The sequence below is a fragment of the Theobroma cacao genome, chromosome 1 (assembly GCF_053813885.1).
Source record: "Theobroma cacao isolate CCN51 chromosome 1, ASM5381388v1, whole genome shotgun sequence".
NCBI lineage: Eukaryota > Viridiplantae > Streptophyta > Magnoliopsida > Malvales > Malvaceae > Theobroma > Theobroma cacao.
This window is the reverse complement of record NC_142639.1, coordinates 3,736,363-3,760,556: the sequence shown is the minus strand read 5'-3', so window position 1 is coordinate 3,760,556 and position 24,194 is coordinate 3,736,363. Positions and strand designations below refer to the sequence as shown.

At 34.3% G+C, this 24,194-nt stretch overlaps 2 protein-coding genes and 1 long non-coding RNA gene across 3 annotated transcripts; 2 read left to right on the top strand and 1 right to left on the bottom strand.

Moving 5' to 3' along the window:
* Window positions 1-5,969: 5,969 nt before the first annotated feature.
* Window positions 5,970-6,890, bottom strand: LOC18611325 (uncharacterized). Its single transcript, XM_007047532.3, has one exon. The coding sequence runs from the start codon at window positions 6,855-6,857 to the stop codon at window positions 6,297-6,299; it is 561 nt and encodes a 186-aa protein (XP_007047594.1). The 5' UTR covers window positions 6,858-6,890; the 3' UTR covers window positions 5,970-6,296.
* Window positions 6,891-19,162: 12,272 nt separating this feature from the next.
* LOC18611322 (phytosulfokines 3-like) lies at window positions 19,163-19,931 on the top strand. The gene is made up of 2 exons (XM_007047529.3): window positions 19,163-19,627; window positions 19,720-19,931. Exons 1-2 carry the CDS (start codon window positions 19,511-19,513, stop codon window positions 19,846-19,848), a joined length of 246 nt encoding a protein of 81 aa, XP_007047591.2. The 5' UTR covers window positions 19,163-19,510; the 3' UTR covers window positions 19,849-19,931.
* A 2,601-nt stretch (window positions 19,932-22,532) lies between these two features.
* Window positions 22,533-23,909, top strand: LOC18611321 (uncharacterized). The gene is made up of 2 exons (XR_001926678.2): window positions 22,533-22,757; window positions 23,512-23,909. It is a non-coding gene; the product is annotated as an uncharacterized LOC18611321 (long non-coding RNA).
* Window positions 23,910-24,194: the final 285 nt, after the last annotated feature.

Here is a 24,194-nt window from a genome sequence, read left to right as displayed (position 1 = left end):
CTGTGGATGGCTACAAAAATGTCAATGAGCAACTTAGGAATAGGTAAATTTGTGTTGGCCTGTCAAGCCTTATCCTTAACAAATTCCTGAAGGCATGTACAAGGCTGCTGTAATAAAAGCTATTGATTACAAGGAAATTCTACTCTTTTATCACGTATTAACAAGCACCTTCGTGTTGTCAAACATTGAAATCATATACTATATATGCCTAGTTTCATGGGTATTTAATTCATTGTAGAGCTTCTATAGGGAAAGATTACCCTGTTGCTTTTAACCGTAATTTTAACATCGAACATTTGATTCATTAATTGATATATAATTTTTTTAAAAAATAAAATTCGAATCCTTCTTCTCCAAATATATATATAAAAAAATACTGTTACTTTCAGTCACGTTTTATCCTTATTTCACAAATTATATCAGTTTGATACCAAGCATTGAAAATGGAAGAGGTAAGTCAAGTTTCTAGTAAATGTCTTTGAAATTCTAAATCAGGACAAACATTAGTTTACTAAATTGACACATAATTTCTCCTATATATTCTCTGGAACTCAATACACAAGTTTTATTTTTTTATTTTATGCTATAAACTTTGTAAACCAAAACTTTTTCCTAGGTTCTCTCTGCCATTGAGGTATGTTTTTGATTACACAGTCAATATTCTGTGAGGGCCCAATTCCAAATGTATCTCCTTCTGGTGAATAATTGAAAAATAGTTTGTAAGAAACTCGGAAATGATAAATTAAGGAAGTTTTTGAAGACAATTATCAATGCAGCAAGGTTTTAATCTAACCAATTAATTATCAATGATTACTTAAACTACTGATTGGCGAGAATCAAAAGCGTAATGTCTAACATCAAATTAATACAAAGGATATCATAATTAGCACATTCAAAATTCATATCCATGCAAATGATAAAGTAACTTAAACACACTACAAAAAAATTGAGTTTTAATCACACTTATTTAGACGATATATTTTTTTGTATAGTTAAATTTTAAAAAGTGCAACTATTTAAACTTTTAACTTAACTTTTTTCACATTTACTAGTAGCAATAAAAAAAATGTAATATTTATTAATGTATTCAATTTTTATCGTTACATTTTATTCATAATGCACCTAAAAATTTATATAATGAAGTAAGATTTACAAAAATATTAAAAAACATAAAAAAATTATTTTAGTAGCATATTTTAAAAATGTACTGTCTTAAGTTCAATTTATTGTAGTGACAGGCAAAGCAAGACATCAATACCCTTTGAATTCTATGATCTTCTTTATGCTAATGATCAATAACTAATTTTACAAGATTAATTGTTGCATTTTTCCTGTTTCTACCTCATGCTATTAATTATATACCAACTGGGTTATGTTTAAAAAGACAAGTTTGTAAAGATCTGAACTCCTGGGCTTACAAAGCAACCAATGGGCTCATGAGAATCAATGTTCTCCAGACTTAATTTTGCATATGATGCTTTTTTTTTTTCCTGTAAATTCTTGAAGGATCTTGGCATAGAGCTTTTGAAGCATCAGAGATAAAGAGAAAGGTTTCAACTGTTCAGGTTTTCTCCATAACAATCAGTATAAGTCTGTAAGTATAACTGCTTCAAAGCTTCTTAAAACCTCGTGTTGAAATGGTCAAGGTGTTAGATAATATCTTACTTCTTAATCTTGCTTCCAACGTAAGTTACTTCAACATAGTTTTATTGGGAGAAACTGTATGAAAAGTCAATATCTGTCTAAAATTTTCCTGATATTATAGATATTGACTGATTGCTGATGTCCGAAAGTTCTCCAACCGACATATAATTTGATATATGGTGTTGAATTTTACTAAATTAAAACTTGAAAGCTATCATCATTACTTACAGATATGAACACATATCATCTCTCTTATATGCTGTGGTGCTACTTATATGTATGCTGACATCTGATGCATAACTGAATTATTCATAGGAAACTCTGCTCTTGCCAAAGGACCATATTTATACTCTGCCACCAAACATATATAGGAACTCTTTGGAACACCAAAATCATTGTATTACCGGTATTCCCTTCAACATATTGCTTAATTACTTCTCAATCATTGGGGCTTAACTTTCTTCCTGAGAAACCTTGTTCGCAACCTTCGAGGAGTGGTCAAATCATGAGGTCGTTAAATAAATGAAGATTAAGACGATGGAAGGAGCTCCTAGTCTTTATCCTCCTCTTCTATTTTCTACTCAAATGTTAAATTATACCAAATCCTTTCCACCATTGCATTACACTTGGCTGTAATCTTTTCTTGACAAGCTGCGTTTTCGAGTTCATCACCTCTATTGTGGTAACATACCTTCCCCTTAATTTGCTTGCTGAGGGGCATTTTGATTTCTCCAACGAGTTAAGTTTACTAATAAGTAAGAAATGGTTCTCTTTCTTCCCTTCATGATATCTATTAATTAGCCTAGGCTTTACTTTTTTCTTTCTCAGAATGCCGACCAACTGAAAAACTCATGTTTTAAGCCAAAAACACTTCCAACAACCTTACCAACTTTCTTTTTCTTCTGGGTATAAGCTAAGCCATTATGTTTGATCACCTAAACTAGATTCCGGTGTCAAGAAAAAGCATTGCAACCGCTATCCATGTTACTTCAAACAAGCTAGTGATGGACCACCTGGAAAATTAAGAACATGGAGCCCCATCTTTTATGCATGTTATGGCATAAACAAATATAGAGACATCCTTTTCCGACATACTTTTATGTGTCATCATAAGAGAAAGGATACTGAATACCGCTCTTCCAAATTAATGTTCTGATTATATAAAGTGATAGTCTTTATCCTGATATATTGTGGACAGTTGGAGACTTTTCACCAGAGCAAGTCTTTTTAGCATCCTCCTTATGTGATTCCTGGCATATCCATCGCCATCAATCAATGAATCAATGCCTACCGCATTCAGGTTTCAAAAGCAAGAATGGTTTAAAGCTTACCTCAAGCAGGCCAGGCAATCACAGAAACTCTGAGGTTACCCAAAATCATTTGAAACGTCCTGCATAAACTCTTGAAGCAACTCTTTCATAAGGTTTATTGCATTTACTATTACTTTACTCTTTTCTACCCAGTAACGTGTTCGATCTGTGGCAAACGCAATCAACACTTCTGGACTAACAGGGGAAAATTTAAGATAGTGCAAAATCCTTTATGAGCTGAAGTGGAAAGATAATCTTTGTTCAAGACTATTCTTTGATCAATATTCAATGGTGAATCAAGTAGCCATCACAATCATAAGCAAACTTAATCAACAACGACAAAGTTAGTGGATTGGGATTGGTTGGTGAAGATAGTGCAAAGATCTCACGCTGACATTAAAAAAAAAAAAAAAACGAATTTAGTCATGTTTTGGGTGCTCCAAGTACGGATGGATAAATCTTCAATTCTCTATCCGAGAAAGCATTCATGTCCATCCACGGACACACCTTTATTAAGGCCACTTTTAAGTTCAAAAAATATAAATATGGACGAAAAGAACCAAGGATTTCAGACAATGGAGTCAATATTCAACAAATACACAGTCCTATGGGAATATAATTTATTATTTATATTAAAAATATACACAAAATTTGGAAAGAAATTAAAATTCTTGACCGACTTAGCATACTCAAGGTCTTATTCTGAGCGCTGAAACTCGGGGGACGGCAAGGGGACTCATTATTAGCCTATAATTAAATCACATAATGAACAGATGGCTGAAGAAGAAAGTTCCAGGCTCTGAGGAAGTCCTAGGTGTAACAAGATGACCAAAACCTTTACTCTTTACATTAGCAGCATTTTTATCATATGTCCATGCTTTAAAAGTGATCCCAAGTAGTATTACGATAAGCCCAGAGGAATCTTTCAAAAGATTCCGGCCACGTCGTCAGGAAACCCAATTCATTGAGTGGACTTTAGGGGGTTAGGAGATAACATTTATATCAGAAATCAGTGAAAAATTCTGGACCATCATTTATTACGAAAGCAATTTTTGTACTTCTCCACTTCAACCATATCTTTAATAATGAAGTGAAGTACTTAAGACTTTGAAAAGCTAAGAATCAAACCAAAATCAAGCTTACAAATAACCTGTTCGAAGAAAAAATCAAAGTTCGTATTATCCAATTAATTACAAGAAGGGGCTGTTAATTAACCCAAAATTTTGCTAGCTTGGCTTCATGATTAGTCCCCGGCCATAGTAAAATTAGTGCTACTAAAATTAATACTAACCATTAGATGAGAAATGGTACCAATATATACTCTAGTTCTAAATCCTAATCACGAGTTTCATTCCTATCAAGTGATAAAAATCTGTCCTCTACTAACAAGGCATACCAAGAGGAATCCATGCTGATTTTTCTTGTTAAATTATGTACAAGCGTGACAATTCTAGATGTGGGCATCCAAGGAAAAATAATATGTATAGCATTGAAAACCAAGTTTTGGGGTCTTGATAACTTGCTAGTGAAGAAAGGGAGAGACAAGGGTTGGACACCTTTCACACCCCAAGCATGCTTCTTTTCAAGTGATTCGATATGGGTTCTAATCTGTACCTAACCCCACTGATCGCAACCCACTCAACCTTTAGTTTTGAAAGGACCATTGGCCCCAGCTAACCTTAGGTCTATTCACAGGTGTGCTTCCCAGCTTTTCCCAATGCTGCTAGCCGGTACGTGTATAACGAGTGTAGCCTTTTCCATGCTGTGAGAGGAACATTGAGTTTCTAAGATTCAACTTTCAATTAGCATTTTTGGCTCTCAGCAAATGTATTGCTAAAAGACAAAAACTAAACTATCTAGCAAAAACAAAAGAGAAAAATAATTCATATATCTGTAATCATCATAATACAAGCAAAGAGCAACTTAACTACCTAGCTAATATCGTCATGATGAGGGCAATTAACTACCTACAGTATTTTTCATACTCCTTTTAATTAAGATATTGGGAGATATTGTGCATGTTTAATTAAAGGCAGGAAAAAAACAAAATCTATCATATATGTATATCTTAGTAAAATAATATGCAGGGAATATCCATTGCGCAATATAACGTAGTGTGCTCCTCTATGTAGTTGGACATTAAAAAAGAAAAGAAAAAACAGAAGCTAGAGGGAATTAATTAAGTAAATTAGATTAATGTATCTATACTTTTGCTGATGAAGGGGTAATTATCTAAATTGGAAATGACGAAAGCATCCTCTTTTGTTATTAACAGATTGGATTACGTCCAAGACCACAATTTGTGGCCCCCTCTTCTCTCAATTTTTTGTTTGTTTTTTCAAGTATAATAAAGTCATTTACCACTTTATTATTTACGCACTAAAGTTCCCATTTTCTGTGTACTTAATCCAAAACCAATCAATTCTAGCAGGGAAAGAAAAGAAGGGTTGAGAGCAGTTTTCTGTTTTGAAGTACGAAAAAGAAGATATTCGCTGTCTGTGATGGAGTGCAGTTCTCTTTGACTTTATTATTGTTATTATCTGGTTCTTGATTTAATTAGGAAGAAATGCCCCCTTTTAAATGAACTTTTTGTCAAATGCTGATTGGCCAAGCGCTTCCTTCGAAATTAGGTGGCCCCAAGCTATAAGAATAAGACCATTGCTTGACTGTTAATTTGGGTATCTTCCGTTCCACTTTATGCCAACAGTCACAAATTGCAAGGGCGGCATTACCCTTCAATTATTTTGGGTTACAATATCATTGTTGTGATCCACCCAAAGGGCGTTCTAGACTTTCTCATACGTGTCTCTCCAAACTCAATGGAGTCATTAAAATCATCCAAGGAAACTTAAATTATTTGTCATGTCTCTATGAGTACCAAATCAAAGCGGGACAGCATTTGATAACTGGGAGACTTTTGGCATTCAGATTATTATAAGTAAGTTTCAATGATTTGCTTCTTGCACTACAAGTGGCCCAAGTTGTAGTATAAATGTAAAGTGGGAGAGCTAAAACTTGACAACTTTTCAATGCCAATTAAACAACAAGAAGAAAACAACAAAAATACTTTGACAAAAAACCAAACACTGATGACTAACTCTTTTTACACTACAATGCTCTGGTTTCTCAAAACAACCATTTCCTTTTCATCCTGTTTGCAAAAATATGGATTCACCCGAAAAGCAAAAAACCCCACCATTTTTCTTTCTCTGACACCTTGTTTAATTTACAGAAAGAGATGAGAGAAAGAGAAATAGAGAGCTAACTAGGGACTAAATTTGTTCTCGTATTAGAGAATTTTAATGATGCCATTATTGTAAGTTAAATATATATGTAGTATATTTAAGTGATTAATGGTGGGGTTTGTTCGGACATGGCAGTAACGTTATTGCATGGCCATGCAGATGAAAACTGCTGCAGTTGCTTGAATAGCAAAATTTGGCGAATGTCCCAAAATTTTTGTTGAAGCATACTATATTCGGACCGGAGCCGATCGTTGTCTGTCCTTACACGGTGACAGTGGTACAAGACGAACCTCAAACGGTTGGTCAGTTCGCGGTTCTCGATTCTAAGCCGGTTCACCTGGTTCCTTAAGTTTTCTAAATGCTTCTGTTTACGCATCCGTGACCTCCTGGCTGATTCCCGGTTCGATATCATGCGCCTTCTCTTACGTTCGTCGATAATGGAAACCAGTTGGTTTGGTTCATCCGAACCGGAGTTCGAATTGGTTTGATTTTGATTCGGCTCATCGGAACCGGAGCCCGATCTCGCGGGTCCTGTTGACAGGGTCGTGGAAAAAAGTTCCGAGCAATCCCACGGCGTGAAGCCACTTTCGAAAGCCGGAAATAGGTCGTTGCTGAGCATGGGCTCAGGGGAAACATTGGCCGGAACAGTGGACATCATGGCTTTAATAACAACGATAATAAAAATGAAATATAAAAGGAAGAAAGACAGACCAAAAGCTTCAAAAAATATAAGGAGAAGGTAGGAAGGAGGGGAAAAGGGAAGAAATGCAGCGTCGGGGGCTCAAATTTATGGACAAACTCGAGGGTATTGTGGGCTCCACGTGATTGCATGAATTATGCAAATGTAAGGGCATTTCCATAAAAACAAACGTATTATATAAATTAATACGTATGCAAACCGTATATGTGTAGAAATTAACTTTTGAGTCAGGTGGCACTATGGTGGGGTTTAGCAAACTTTTAAAAGGGGAAAATGGGTATGACATAAGCCAACGGGTCCATTGAAAAGATTGATTTTTTTTTTCTTAATCATGAAGAAACAAATTAGTGTGGGATCCATGGAGTAAACGTGGCGGAGTGTGATAGGGGGAGCGTGGGAGGAGCCAATAGTTTGAGAGGATGCTGACGTGGAACCACGCGTACGGGTAGGGCTCTGAATAGTCGAACCGGGTATGATAAAAATATTGGGGTCCTCATCACCACTAAACCGGTCTCTGATTAATTGAAAGTGTGTTAAAACTAGATATCAATATCAATGACGTTTTTTCCCAGTCAAGCTAAAATAAAAGAAAGGTTAAAATTTTATTGACTAAGGTACTTACAAATTTATGGATAATATGTCACTTACAACTAACAGTTTTAAGATTAAATATTAATAAAATAGTTCGAGTTTTGGCTTTCGAATTTCATGATATTTAACATAATTATATTCAATTATCATTTGAAATTAACTCAAGTAAACAGTGAGTTTATTTATGATCAATAAACATTAAATAAAAAGAAAATTAAGAGGTTTTTTTATGTATCAAGTATGATTCTATTGTTTTGTGTGTTAAATTTGGAAAGAAGAACAACAACCGTCTCTTTTTGTTTTATTCCTTATTGGAGCAATGTTAGTATTATTTGTTGGAGTTAGCAATGTTACCTAATTGTTTTCCAACGTTACTTTCATCATTAATACAGTGATTATATTATAGACAAAATGAAATTAAAATATTAAGATTAAATACTCAAATAAATTCTTAAACTATATCAAAAAAATCAATTCAACCCCTATCTTTTTATTACGTTTACATAAGCCATAAACTTTTATTTCGGATCAAATAAACCTCATTCCTTAATCGCTAATTAACTTTCATTAATTAATTGTATATGTGGTACTTTTATATTATATTATTTGCTACGTAATAGATAATGTAACATTAAATATTGTTGATTATAATTGAGTAAATAAATAAAAAAGTGAATACACAAATCTTAATTAATAATATTTAACATCACGTCATTTGTCACGTGACGGATAACATGATATAAAAGTATTACATGTATCGTCGATTAATGAAAGTTAGTCAATAGTTAAGAATAAGAGTTTATTTGATTTGAAATAGAAATTTAAAAATTTATTTGAATATAATAAAAAAATAAAGATTGAATTTATTTTTTATATAATTTAAAGATTTATTTGTGTATTTAGGCAAATATTAATCATAGGGAATCTATAGCTCTTACTAGAATCATCATTGAAGTTGAAAAAGGAAAACTAATAGAGAAAAAAAAAAGAAAGGAAACAAGAAACAAAACTCATTGTTAATGTTTGCTCAATAAATGGTTAGCACGAGGCCGACATTCAAAAGCTTTTGCTCTAATCACAAAACATGGGCAAAAGGACGCCAATGGTTTTTTTTTTTTTGGCCCTTTTCCCAACCTCTCTATCTGCCCAATCTTTACACTTCTCTTTCAGTAACTTAATCTTTGAGAAATTGGTTTGATTTGCTAAAGACCAACACGTAACCTACTTTTAAAACATTTTCACATATCCTCCATGCATATTATAATGCATGACTCGATAAAAATATTCTATTGAATTTAGTTTTAGAAAGAATATTCTTCGGGAGTTAGTTTTTTCTTATACAAAGCAGCGAACTTAATTACTTAACTTCCCCTGGGTGTGGGAGAAAAGCAGTGGCTGAGGGACAAAGAGTGTTCAGTGATTGCACATTTCTTGTTAAAGACACCTTAATAAAGATGATGTATATATTTGCCTATTTTATGACAGAAAGATTCGATAAAATCAAAGGTGTTTCATCTAAATGTCTGGTAGCATAAATCCAACTGTCTCCTGAATTGGGTATCTATGCAAGCGGTGGGATGAATAATTGAGATATATTTGGAAAAAGAGGAACATGGTTGCCAATGGAGTGATGAGGAAGGGGATGGAAACTTAAAGGGGGCGGCCTAAATGTTATAATACTGTAATTCGAGAGGAAGAAAAGAAAGTGGTTTCCAAGGGTAGCTTTTGCTTTAGCTTAGGGTCTTAATGGCGGGGGCCGAACGAAGAAGACAGCCATTGACCATATCCTTCACATGGGAAACTATATGTGCACGACACATCCAAGGGAAAGTGAACCAGAACCTTTTTCAACACTTCTCATAAATATCGAAGAGCCAGGCTTGTTTTGGACCACTTTTCACTGTAGAAAAAGCTTTGTAGTCAGGCATTGGACCATTATGGCTGTAGCCGACAGCCACCCATCTACCTGCTACTGGACCAAATGTACGTGTTACATTGAAAAAAGAATTCCAAGGAAAATTTTACTCGGAGCTTGTGTTACTCAGAGCACCATACTTTCTACTTGGAATATGTAATTATCAAAATAAATGTTCAAGATTCGAAACGTAAACGGTCAAAACTCAAAACTATATTTTATCAATGTTTCTAACCAGAAATCTGATCTCTCAAATAAATGAAGCAGAGTACAGACTCTTCCATGAAAAATAAGATTGCCCCAAAGTATATATTTCTCTAACTGATCATAACTAGTGGGACTACCACTTAAACTGCATGAACAGTAGTATTGAGAGAGGGAGAGACTGTTTGTTTATTCTAAACTTGCTCTCTGGCTGGACAACTAACAGAATTCAGAAATCAATTTAAGGACGAGTGCTTTCATCTGCATTTTAGTGGCGTCCCCAACAATTCTAAGGTCATTTGCCAATCTGACAGAGAATACATCTTCCTCGTTAATTTTTGGAATGCACCAAGGTCAACCATAATCAACTGTTGATCAAAATTTTGAAATTGAACATGAAATCAGATTTTATGTGGCTGTCATTGCACTGACTGGTGTTCTTAGGGATGGCAAGAAGACCCGAACGCCTAAAGTCCTCACTCCTCACCCATCCCTATCCCGTAATCATATATATGTACTTAGTGCTTGAATTTGCATATTTCAACTTCATTAGATTTTCTTTATATCCAAGGTTTTCTTATCCTAATGCTAAATCTTTTAGATCTCCACTACTGCAACACCTATCTCATGACTTCGATCGTATTAGAAAATCAATCTAACACGCAACAAGTGAATTGCAAATACAGTAGACTCATAATAAAATAAAAGAAAAAGGAAAGAGAGGCTTATCTAAAGTCAAAAGAATCGGAAACGGTGCCCTGTCCTTTCAGACAATGACTAGTGGTTTGATTTGGGAAAGCTGTTAAAAATTTAACTCTGCCAAGTACAGTTCAAAGCATTATAACAACATGACATAAACATTGCTAATTAAACATTTCTTTTTCAACTTTCTACTGTTGATAAAAAGAGTCAGGTTAACTTTATTAATTTTTAATTGATTTTATCCGACTACAAAATTACAATGATCATTGGTCACTGTAACATTCATTATTATATCTATTTTTGGAATTGTACTTGGATAAAACTAATTGTACAAGGAAGATACATTTAAGAGACCTATGGCAGGGGATCCCTAAATTTGAGCAATCTGATTTTTGATTTCACATTTTAAGATTTTGATTGCTCTAATAGAAAGCTGCACTAAAGTTGCAGACAAATCAGCTCATAATTAATCAATGGGTGCAATGAGAGAGAGATGCATAAGTGTGTGTATATATATATATATATATAGCTGAGATTTCAAGATCCTCCAATTATCTTTTAATTTTGTGGATGAGACATGGTGGGTTGGTTAGGCCTTTTACCAATTTCAAAAGTAATTGTGTATGCTCAATCATGATCACAAACAATAAAAACAAGTCAATTTTAAGTTAAATAAATGAGAAAATGAAAAAATCAAAAGCAATTTGAGTTAAAAAAGATATATCACTAGGGGAAAAAAAGCAAGTTGTTTAAATTGATAAGATCTTTCATTTCCCTTGATATCATAAAGCTTCAAATTTCCATCAAGTATAAGTACAACGATAGAGGCTTAGATCAAAGTGGTCAATCAAAATAAATGGATATGAATTTTTGTGGTGACAATTCAGTTTTTTTTCACAAATTTTTAAATAGTTTAAAAATTCGTCAAATTTCATCCATAATATGAGAGATAAAATTTAGCTTTCTAATAATTAAATAAGGTAGTGATTTCATCTCTCTTGATAGATATCATCTTATACACATTAAATTTTCATTTGAGCTGCATGACTATAGTCATACATGACACATATAATGTACAAGAAAACAATTAGGCCAATCATCTGGCTTTACATCTAAGGGTATTTATTCTCCGACCTTGCTAGTTCTTTCCTGGATTTCTTGCTCTGCCTCGATCGTCTTGCTGAAGAATCTCATCTTCGCGAATCAGGGGCAAGTAATTGGTTATCATCAGCATCATCTTTGGTGTCTATATGAATGCAAGAGCATCGCTCTAGGGACATGAAGAAGGCTGCAGCAACACCATTCATGAGCCACGCGGAAACTCCATCCACCTTTTTGCAGGCAGAAACACAGCTTTGGCTTGTAGAAATCTGAATCCCTAGCGGCTTGATCGCTGGACTGACATGATTGCCTTTACAATAGCTCCAGTTGGTCGAACTCCTGGCCCTGGAAAAAACAAAAGCATCCATTTGAATTGATATTAAAATTGGTAGACAAATGCCTAGCCATGCTTAAAAAGGGCGCATGGTGGAATATTAGCAGGAAACCAATGGGCCAAAAAGAAAAAAAATTCTCTACTGCATTACTTTTTTCACAATAGCATCATAATTAATCATCATCAAGGGGCCAGTTAACTGCTTTGATATTAAGAAATCCTAATTGTGATGCTCACTAATGCTGCTTTGGCTAAGATACTTGAATAAAACCTAAAGCAAGAGGAAAGGACAATTATCTACAGTAATACAATATTCTCCTGCTTCTAGATGGTTTTTTTTTATTCATTTTTACATAAAGGAATCGGATCAACACTAAAAACCGCATTAACTCAAGCAAAGTTATCACCCAGGAGGAAACACATGGTGCAATAACACCTAGGGGAGGATCATGCAAGAATGTCAAACTCACCACAGAAATATATTGCCAAGATTAGCAAGGTAGCTAGCAGTCCACACATCAGTCAGAAATGTAAAATCTCTAAAAAAAAATGGAAATCAAGTTCTTAATGATTGAATAAAAAAAACCCAAAATGTGAACACATTTTGAGATTAAAGATGAGTTCTATCAAAATTTGTATAAGGATGGCATATTCTATACCAAAAATATTAATAAACTATTATCAATTACAATTAACACATTACATGTCTTTATATATAGCCGGTTCATATTTCGTTTATTAATTAATTGTGAAAGTAATAGTGATACTATTCAATCTTGAGGCTTGAATAATACTGTAAGAGAAAAAGAATATCGAATTGATCAGACAAGTCAAATAATTATGTTCCATGCATGTTAATTATCTTTTTGAAGGCTAAAATTTTGTATCATCTTAAATTGGTGGTGATTATGTGAGAAATTAATGTCATCACTCATCACTATGTTTTATTTAGTTGCATTAGGTGGAAAATATCATGTACTGTCACTATCTTCTACAAACTTTCGCAATTATAATACCAAAATATATTTCACAACCACAAATTGATGATGATAGCATGTCTTGCATTATTTAAATGATAATAGTAGAGAGATTTGTTTTGTTTATTATATATCGATGCAATAGATATAGGAGCTTAATGTTAAAAATAAAAAGTTATGAAAGGATGTGATTGGTTAACTTGATTTATCATGGATTATTACGTGATGCATACAAATAAATAGTGCTATACTTAATTTGGTAGATTAATAAAACAACATCCTCTAATTAATTATGTTGCTTGTGCAATGGTTGATGGCACCAAGGAGATTAATTATGATCATCATCCCCTTTTCTTCGAAGCAATTAATGTTGATTGATTTTTCATTCATTGGATAACATTTCACCACCCCGCCCCCCAAAAGAAAATAATTTATGGTTTTGATTGGAATTTATTGGGAGTAAGGACTTTCAAGCACTCACAAAGAAAGAGGATTCGCACCATTCTTTTTATAAGGAATAAGAACACAAATAAGAATCAGGGAAAGTATAACTTACCGATTGAGTTGATGCATTTACACTAGAATCCAATACCATAAGCTGAGTGTTTATTCTTTGCCTAGAACTTAGTTTAAGAATCAACAAATTAACTAAGGAGGTGTACCGTACCCACATGCTTGATAACTATACATAACCTTTAATTGGACCTTTACATTTGCTGGGGTTCGGTGATGGGTGACTTCACAATCTCGAAGAGTTTGTCCAAGCCTGCAAATATTAATTTAATTAATAATTTTAAGTCTACTTTTGAATAATTAAGTAAAATTAGTGATTTGATATATAAAAATAACAATTCAAGTCAGATTAGGACAACTTCAAACTCCAAAATTATAGTTCAAGCTATACCCAAAAACCAGTCAGACTTGTTGGCCGCCTGCCATAGCTATGCAGCACAGATAAGTTATCATAAGTTGATCAAATCCATAAACAAAAGGTATATATTGTTGGCTCTGATCATAACCTTAGTATCTTTTCTTATGCAGGAGGGTTGTTAATACTTATTATCTAACTGTTAGAAGAGTTTGAAGCTTTAGAGTCTAATTTTTCTCAAGCGTAACAATCAACCTTGTTTAGACTTATGCTTATTTATATATAAAAAAAAAAGTTAGTGTAGTCTTATTCAGGGGGGAACTCAGAGAACTATGCAATCGAGCATGGGCCTTCTGTTCAACATCCCTTTACATATTGGCTGGCCCAGTCTGTCAGTGATGGGCCGGGCGTAGGGTTCGCCTAGGCCAGTTCGAGGTGTACATGGTTACTTCAAATCTAGTCGTCCTATGTCTTGAGACCAGCCACCAACATGTTCCTCATTCCTCACCCTAGGTCCACAATTACAGCGTGCATTGTGCACCCAAAGTTCTATATAAGTTTTCATTTTGTTACCATTTATCTTTATTATATTTTTGTCCCTTTGTGAGTAAAGGAGAATACATAACACAAAATAAACTCCAGTCCCGCACTAAAGGCTATATAACCCCTAAAATTTTCGCTTTTTACGTTGATTTAACTAAATTTCTTTCTAATCAACTACAATATAGCAATAAATGAGACCTAAATTGCTATCACTTTCTCGCTGGCTCGCAATAGTTACCTGTTTCACGTATATACCATCAAAATCATGGCTTAAAGATGGAGTTGGCATGTGAACAATATTTTGACATGTAGCAAGTACACAGAACAACATTTCCCTTTCTTTCCTTTTCCAACCTGACGTGCTTTGGCTGCAAAGCTACACCATAACTGATTTTAGTGAACTGAAATGGCGTTTGACTAATGGCCAAATGATATCCTCAGTGCTCTGCTTTCGATTTGATGTGAGTCATCGACAAAAACCCAGTGCGGCTATGCATGTTAGGCTCTCACACTTGTGGTCGAAACGTGGAGGCCTGGTAGGGCAAAGTAAGACATGTCAGTTCAATATCTATAGTACTGTCCTTCAAAGTCGGTTTAAAATTTTGTGCACATTGATTTTGGTGGGTCTCAATTAACAAGAATTTCATGTCAAAATTAACCCCACATAGAATTTTGCTTTGATTCTTGAAGATCTTTATGGCTATCATTTGTCTTTATCACTTTTCATTAGAGGAAGTAATAACATAAGCAGAAAAGAGAAGCTAAAGCTTTGGCATAAAAATATGAAGCCCTATGTTCATATTGCAAACGTAGAGTACACATGACACTCTTTTTAAATTTTGACTACGTTAGATGTAAAGTTCACATCAGTCTTCAATCCAAACCTCAATCATGCAGCATTCTTCTAAATTATTGCATGTTGATTACTTGCTTTATAAAAGCTTTGCTGACTCTATTTTTTTTTAATGGACATATATTTTTTATCATGTTTAAGATACATGGATATATCGTTTTTGGGTTGCAGCTGCCCTACGGCTAACGGCTAATGCCCTAAACAGACAAGAATACATTTTATTACCACCGACAATTGCATAAAGGAGATACAAGATCCACGCAACTCACCAATATATGAAATAGATCTTTCATCTTTTTCGTGATATGAAACTCCTTGTTTATAATTGTTTACTCAACTCTGATCATCAAGTACTTGCAAATCTTGTTTGAATCATTCACCGGACGTAATCATGCATGCGGATTCATACTTCTTTTTTCTTAGTTAACTTCATGTACACAGTACACATGTCAAAGATTTAAAGGAATGGCAAATGGGATATGGACAGAAAACCTCTCCCTTTGTTTATGTAATGCAAAGCCTAAAGTCTCGTGCATTTGGAGCCATGCCTGCTTGTGTTAACATGTTGTAGTCAAGATCTTGCTTTACTCTGATAAAAAAGAAAAGAAAAGAATTCTCTGCATAAAGAGAGAAAAAGAAAGATTTTGATCATTGATTATTTGTGTTGGTCCATACGTTTTATTTTTTCCCCTCATGGAGCCCACGATGCGTACAATTAGCAGGAAATATGGGTGCCATCATCGTTTTGTGATTAGTTTTTTGTTTTCCTGGCCGGAATTGTCAGATAAGGAAATCATGGATCCATAGAAATCCAGGGGACTCATACAATATGCTAGTGACTAGCAACTTTTGCAAAAATGTCTTGCAGCAAAGGAGTCGGACTACGAACAAAGTCTACGGAATTTGTCATGGATTCTCACTGTGAAAGACCAGAGCGTTACTGTCCTTCTAGAGCCTCAAAGGATATGGATCGATTGGTTTTGCTGACTTTGATTGGCCATTTCTTTTTTTTCTTCACAGTATGGAGCCCAGACAGACAACATTGCTAGCAGTCTTATATATGCGACTGTCATGTGAAGAGAAAGCAACTCCTTACCCTTTTTATTCTCTCTCTCTTTCTTTTTTTTTTTTTTTGTTTTTGTTTTTGTTGTGCCTAATAATTGAAGGCAGAGAGAAGCAAAATCTTTGAGCGTGCTTATTACACAAACCGAACTTAGATGTAAAAAGCCGCAAGACATGGTTTTAACATCATTTTTCCATTGGACTACAGGAACAGGAACATGAACAAGGAAAAAGCTGTAAGATGCTATGCCCATTGATAGAAATTGATTTTGTGTTCTGCTCTGCTCATGTCTAATCATATGCTTTGATTACCTGCTGCAGCTACAAACTAAGGCAAACATATGATGACATCTTTCCAATTCTAAAATAATTGGATAAGAGGCCACAAAAGATAAAACTCTACTGTTTAGGGTAATTATTAGTAACATATAATCAAAGCTTTAACAATTTAAGTATAGTACAGTACTTGTTTTCCCGATCTCTATGAGAGAATCAAAGTCTAAAGCTTGACACCGTCGCCATTTCTCAATTTTACACAACAAAAGGAAAAAAAAACATCTCAAGATTATCTCCTCCTCTTGACTTACAGAAGTATACACCAAAATATGCCCAAGTGATTGATTCGGGATGAAACGTAACACATACGTCATGCATAGGTTTGCAATTCCCGTATCTGGATATATATATAAACTGCCAATTCGAATAAGAAGTAATTTGTTCAGTAAACTTGCAAAAACAACAACGTTTTGTTTATTGAAAGCTCTTGGAGATTGACTTTGTTTCTGATAGAAATAGCTGGGATTGATCATGTGATGGAGGAAAGAATCTTAAGTTAGAATATAAATCAAGGGAATATCCAGCTTGTCTTTACTCGCCTTTTCCTGCCGAAAGGTTATTAACAGAAACGCCTTTAAGTTGTTCTTTTGACTAATTATCAAGTATCAGATTTCTATTAAGCAAACACCCATCGCTCATCGCCCATCGCCACACAGACATCTGATCTCGTTTCCTTTCCGGCTGCATTATTTGAATGCTTGCTCCCACCTTTAGTTTACTTTCTCTTTTTGGCTTTTTTTTTTTTTCTCCCAATCTCTTTGGTCAAACCAGAATTAGTGTATGATCTGAATATATACAGAGTTATACATCAGAATAAGCTGCTGCCCCATGTTGGAAGCCGACTTGCATTAATAATATAATACACACACACCAACCATTTTGATATAATTAATCTCATTTTTAGTATAAATGTGTTCATTTGCTTGCCTCCAAAGAATCATTATGATTTAATTTTCTCGTTGTTTTTATTTAGTCTAACATTTCAAACCTCCATAGATTGATAATCTAGGAGGAAAGCATCACGAGAGTTAACTAACATATCTTTTGATAATTAAAACGACAATATATTATAACATTTGGAATTTTGTGCATCTTTGAATAATCGACCAACTTGTACTTACTAACACTTAGCCCCTTGTGACAGAAGTTGTTAAGGCATGTGATGACATTAAAGTTAGCTCAAAGCTTAATTTATGCAGCACCTTTGTTGGTTAAGACAAATGAAAATGGGTGAAACATCAAAATTTTATTGATCTTACGTCTTTGACTAGTTTTCCTCTATATTTGTTTTCTTCTCTTTTTGTAATGGACTACAAGTTTATAAATAAATCACATGGTGGGAAAATTCTATGGACATCTATTAAATGGATTACACAAGAATGACATCAATTTACAATCTAAATTATTTCAATATATTTCAGATGAAAAATCATATCATATGTTGTTTCTTATAGTTTCGTAATCGTTGTTTCATATACTTTTCAATCACCGAAAAGCAATGGAGGTGATTGTAGGCTTGGTAATTACAACGTACCGACCACACGAAAATTTTACTTGTGAAAAGAGTGAAGGAATAGTCAAAATTCAATAGCCACCCATTAATTAATGAACATATGCTAAAAGTCCTCAAACCCTATCGGTTATTATGGCACTTATTGATTCGATTTGCCAAATTTTCTCAAAGGCAAAGGGTGATTTTCAGACCATTAACATGTCGTGACATAATGTACGGGGAGAGAAAAACTTTTGTTTTAGATTGTCTTAATTTCTAGGGTTTTCTAGATTGTTGGTGCATGTCAAATGATTTTGATTTATCAACCGAACTTGGGAAATTAGAAGAACATTCCATCCACGGAGAAAATAGAGAGAAAGGAAATAATAACAATAATAATAATATATTTGAGCTTAAAAAAGTCAGCACACAAGGTAGCCTGTATAATTGCAAGTACAGGTCTGTGATTTTTCCTGCCTGCTCTTGTGGACGCCAGCATTGGAAGGAATTTGTTGCCGGTATTGCTTCCTAACGAAACCCCATAACTCGTTTCTTTTCATTATTGTTTCTAAGATATAATGGCACACAGAATTAATCAACAAAGGCCTCCTGTTTTCCTAATGAATATGTCCAGTCTGGTTTAAATATTAGCAGGCATTTGTGGTTCAACTCAATCATTTTTATTATCTTAATCTTTTCGAGTAAGCCATTTATTAAGGTGATTTCCCTTTTCTTTTTTTTTTTTTTGGTACATGGAATTTTATAAGGGAGATTGTGTTACAATATTCCAAGGACCTTAACCTTGTTCCGTTTTTTGTGTTGGGCTTGTTACTCTGTTTGGCCTGCATGCAAGGAAAGGTATCATAAGGTGTGAAACAGATAAAATCGTGTTGGAAAAAGAACAAAACATTTCATTCTATTGTGTTTTTGTGAATTACTTCATATATATGCATTCCACTCAAAAAGCCGAATTCCAATATTCTGTCCTCAAATTATATTTATATATAAAAGAAAGAATACTTGCTGAGATCTAACCGAGTAGAATCACTAGCCGTACAAAATAGTACTTAGTCCAACCGCAAGGAATGAAACAGATGTTCCATTACTCCACATAAAAATAATAATGCAGTCCCAGTCCTACAGTAATCATCGTTGATTGGTTGCTTTTACCCGTGTATTATATTCCAAGTTCAAACAAATCCGATTTTCCACTCTCTCTCCTCTTCAACCAAGGCAAGTTGGCTAAGTTATTCTATAAATAGCAAAGCCCAAAACAGAGCTTTGGCAAATATAAAACATTTCAATTTTTTTTTTCTGTTGGTTTTTTCAGTTTCATTCCTACAGTCTACTTTAATTCCGCCTCCCCTTTTTTATTTTTTTCTCTCCTTTCCAGAATACCCAATTTTGTTTCATTCTTGTTTCCCTACTAGGATTTATCGGCTAAATTTATCAGAAGTCCTCCCTTTCTATCTCTTTGAGTTCACACGCTTTCCTGGCTCGTCTCTTTCAGCCTTTTCCTTCTCTATATATTTGCCACCCACTACCCTCTCTTCTCCCTATCTCTTCTCTTATCTTCATAAATTCTTAATCATCTCTTAGTTTTTCCTTAATACCTAAATAGCGAAGCAAAGACATGGCTAAACTTGCCACCCTTTTCATCCTAACCCTCCTCCTCGTTTCCACTCTATCCTTTGCCGCCCGCTCTGGCCCAGCTTTCCCTAACGAGTCTACTGCAAAAACCCAAGCTGAGGTTAGTTGAATTTCTGACTAAGCTTTTTCTTTCTTTTTCTTTTTCATTTTCTTTCCCCTTAAACTCATATTGATGATTTGGGGTTTTGATAGGGCGTTGAGACAGAGAATACTGAGGCGGTTGAAGATAGCTGTGAAGGAGTTGGAGAAGAAGAGTGTTTGATGAGAAGAACTCTTGCTGCTCATATTGACTATATCTATACTCAGAAGCAGAAGCCATGAGGCTTTTTCTCTCTTTGTTTTAACTATGAATTTATTATGCTTGTTAATTATCTTATAATAACATAATTAATCAGGTTTTTGCACCTTTCTTGTGTTTGTTTCTTCCTTGATTACATACTGGGGTGTGCCATCAGAAGTATATTTCTTCCATTGTGATTAAGTCTTGGAAATATAGTTTGAATTTGTTATATATTTCTCTAAAATTTTTTGTAATGCTAAATATATAATTTGGTGTGTAATTATATCAAAATATTAAGCTTATGGAATGCTTTTGCTAAATATATTATTTAATTGGTAAGTGCATGTTTCTCTACAAGGATCATTCCTGTGCTAGACAATATTCATGGATCATGATAGCAAAATTATTACTAATGCAGGGCTGGGAACAGCTGTTAAGCTTTTTATTTATTTATTTATTATCAAATAGTGCCCTTATAAACTAGTATTAACAAAATGAAATAAAATAGAAATATTGTCTTGTGATTTATAATGCCTCCATAAACTTTAAGTGAAGCTTCCTTGTTCCTTAAGTTCAAGTAAATATTTGTTAATGCAAGAACTTTACTTTAAGAGATCTTTTTTTCTCAACACTGAGATGACTATTGACTGCTCTCTGCCCCTTTGCACCAAGGTAGAAAAATTAACAGTTGAAATGTGTCAACCAACTTAATTACTCACTAATTATAGGCTTACATCAAAGGTTGAAATTTGTAAGCAAGAGGATAACCTTTTTGTCTTGCACTTTTAACTAAATTCCCCCCGAGCTGGCACAGTGTCTGGATTTCAAGCTTATTTTTTTATTGAATTTCTTAACAGAGAATCCTACAAGTTTTGAAATCTTGCTGAAACATGATTTACAGCAAGGAGGGGAGATTGGGAAATAATAATTCCAATGGTACAAAAAAGAAGTAAGAAAGAAAAAGGGGACCATGATCTTTGAATCACTTTTTCAGTTTTTCTTCTTACAATATTCCATGTGATGGGAGGTCAAAAATTGTGAACTACTAAATCTTCCTTAATCTAGTCTATCTAGAAGGATTTTCCTTCTCTTCTATAATGTCATTATTACTTCGTACCTCAAATATGGAATTGGAGAAGAAAAAAGTGTAAGCTTACGACTATCTTATCTCTGTTATTGCAATATACATGCACATTTCAGTAGGATTAAATTTTTTCAAATTAAAAAAAAAAAAAGCAACCGAAAGCAATTTCAACCTAGCTATTTTGCATGTCCCCCTAAAGCTAGCCTCATATATTATATTCGTCTTTTGTCAACCACCAAAATAACTTGTAACTCTTCTGGTTCAAGAATCATGCAGGATTCCAACTAAAAGGAACCAAAAACTAATGGCATTTCCCCTTTATCTGTGGATTTAAATGCAGGCTGATGCAGTTGAAGAAGATAGCAAAATATAGTTGACAGTTGGAATTTTTATTTAGATTTGCATGTCACTCCTAGTCCTGGAAGATGGGTTTTAACTGTATCACTGTTAAAGCCGGAATGAACATAAATGAGAATCCTTGACAAAGTTGCCATGTCACAATATTGTCTTATCAACGTGCTTGTCACTGCATCTGTTGAGTTATATTATTCCACGCAGGAGTTTTCAAATCATTTCTAGAAAACAAAAAAGGGGAATTGACCATTCTGATCAGTTCATGGACCATTACCAATTGGCTACCCACTCCCCTAGCTTTTGGCATTGCAAACCAACATTCTAAATGAGTTCTCATCCTTTGCTTTCCTTAGGACATTATCCAATACTGACATTGCTGCTCAGTTATGAACAAATCTCAAACTCAAACAAAAGTCTGATAGTTGATTTATTTGTGTAAAGGGAAAAGCTAAACATATCTCTTTTACGCGTTTATAGTGTGTGTGGGAATCAATCTTAAGTTCTCGTTGGGTGAATTAATTAAGATAATGATGAAAATGAGAATCAAGATAACTAGATGTTAATTTTAATATTGGTGTGGTGGTCTAATGCTAATGTGAATAGGCATATTACCTACCAACTTTTTGGTCAAATGTTTTAAATTCTTGTTCATAGACCTAGTCAACAGTCATACCCAATCTAAGATAATGTGGCAAACATGGCAAATATAGCTAGTTTGGCAGCCTGTACATGATATTCTTTGCATTACTATAATCATCATATATATACCTTTCCTTTTAGTGATAGATATTTTAATTTTGGTAAACTGATCATGGAGTTTGAACTGATGAATGGCATTAGCTAAACTGTACCAGTACTATCTTAATTTGCCTAATGCTTGCCATATTACGTTCCCAAATGAAAATATTCCTTCTATGGTTGACACAGCTTCATTCAACTGATCAAGCAAATTTTTTTACTAAAAAAGAATGAACAGTGGAAACGGAATCTTATTTAAGTGAGATGCACATGTCCATTAAAAAAGAGAGAGAGAGAGAGAGAGAGCTCAAGATAAGGAAAACAAAATAAAAAGCTAAGTCAATTGCTGTTAAAAAAAAAAAGAAAAAGGAAATTATAGGATTAAGCCTTGTGTAGTTAGAGGTGATTTTAGCTGCAGTAACCCAATTGAGTTTGGTTGATAAAAAGCAAACAAACTCATATTCTTGATCTCTGTAGCCCATAACTGTTGGGCCTAATGGACCCTTAATGGGCTTTAAACCCTGCTTCTTCTTCAATGAAAGAGGACGATTCAGAAAGACAGCAGGCTGTTCAGCCAAAACCCTTGGAAATCCTGTAATTGGAAGAGGTTAGAGAAACTAACCCCCCCCCCCCCCCCAAAAAAAAATTTGAGAGCAAAAGCCATCACAAAGAGTTAAAAAGAAAAGAGGAAGGCTCTTGAATTGAAGAGTGGTGGATAGAAATGTTTAGAAGAAGCAGGTTTCTCTCTTTCCCGATGGTGATTGGAGCAGTCATGTAAGTTTCTTTATTTGTGGTTTTTATTTTAGTTTAATTTTCCTTTTATATCAATAGGGATTTCCATATTTTAGTGGTACCCAGCTTTGCATCTGTACATAAAAAACGTTCCCAAGTTAAAATTGTGCTTAAAACTTTACTTGATGATAACGCAGTGTTCCCTTGTCAAATTTTATTTAATGAAGCCCGTCTTTGCTGTGAATTTGTGAGCTGAAATGTTGAATTCTAGCTGTTGGGGGGAACCCATTAATATGGACTGGAAGAAATGTCTAATAGTTAAAAGAGTAGTAGAAATTGTAGCAAGCAAGAAATTTCGATACAAATGGCATCTAAACATGACTTCTTCCTTGATAGGTTACTGTTTGTTAACACCAGAAAGTACTTTTCTTTACGAGGATTGTACAACGTTATCTTAGGCAAGATCAGAATTTCCTTATATGCACTATAATGATAAGTCGTCCTTTGCATTTTTCTGGTACTGGTGTCTATCTGATCTTTATGACTCTCAAATGATATAAGATAAGTTTCATTTTGGTGCTTCCTATAAGCTTTAGTTCTCAATCTGTCATTGGTACTCAAGTTTTGGGAAGATTTGGAGCTTTGAGCAACTGGGATTTTTCAACTTTGCATTCCCTTTTTTTTTTTTTTTTTTGGTTGACATACCTGATAGGCTTAGAGCTTTGTGGGAGGCTTATATACCTGATTTTATATATGATTTTTATGTTTGAGGTAAATGACTATAAGGATTTTCCAGAATTGGAGTCGTTTCTGGGAAGGCAATATTTGGACCTCCCCTTGATGAGTACTGGAGAAAGAAGCTTCAAGAAGAGGCTGCTGCAAAGGAGAATGAGGCAAACCCAGCTTAGCTGATGTCTGTATTAAAATTTTTTCTGATCTGGTTGTTTCTGAATAGTGGAAAAGGGGAGTTCTCCATCCAGTTTGCCTTTGAAGATGCTTAAGCTTTGTTCAGACATTCGATGCTATTCTTGGTGTTAGTCAAGCCAGAAGTTATGAATGTAGGAAAAGCTGATACATGAATGCATTTTGTTCACAATAGTAGTGGTTATAGGATTGGTTTCTTCTGTATACAGCTTTTGCTGTTAAGGGATGAAAACTTGAAAAGAATAATAAGCAACTTAATTTTGCTGAGCAGCACTTTAGTTGCAATATTCCAATAAAATGCTATAACAAATGTTTCTAACACAATTCAATCGAGTGCCTGATGGTATAACTTGTATGCCTCTTTGTACCATTGCCTGTCTAGTTAATTACTCATTGGAGTCTGGGAATGGCAGATAAGCTTGACCGTGGTGTTCCTATCTTCTTTTGTCACGGACAGGAAGGTAGCAGATGATAGGGATTGGCAACAGATTTACTAGTGAGACGAAAAGTATAGATCAAAAAACAAAACCCAGAATCAAATGGACCCGAGCCCCT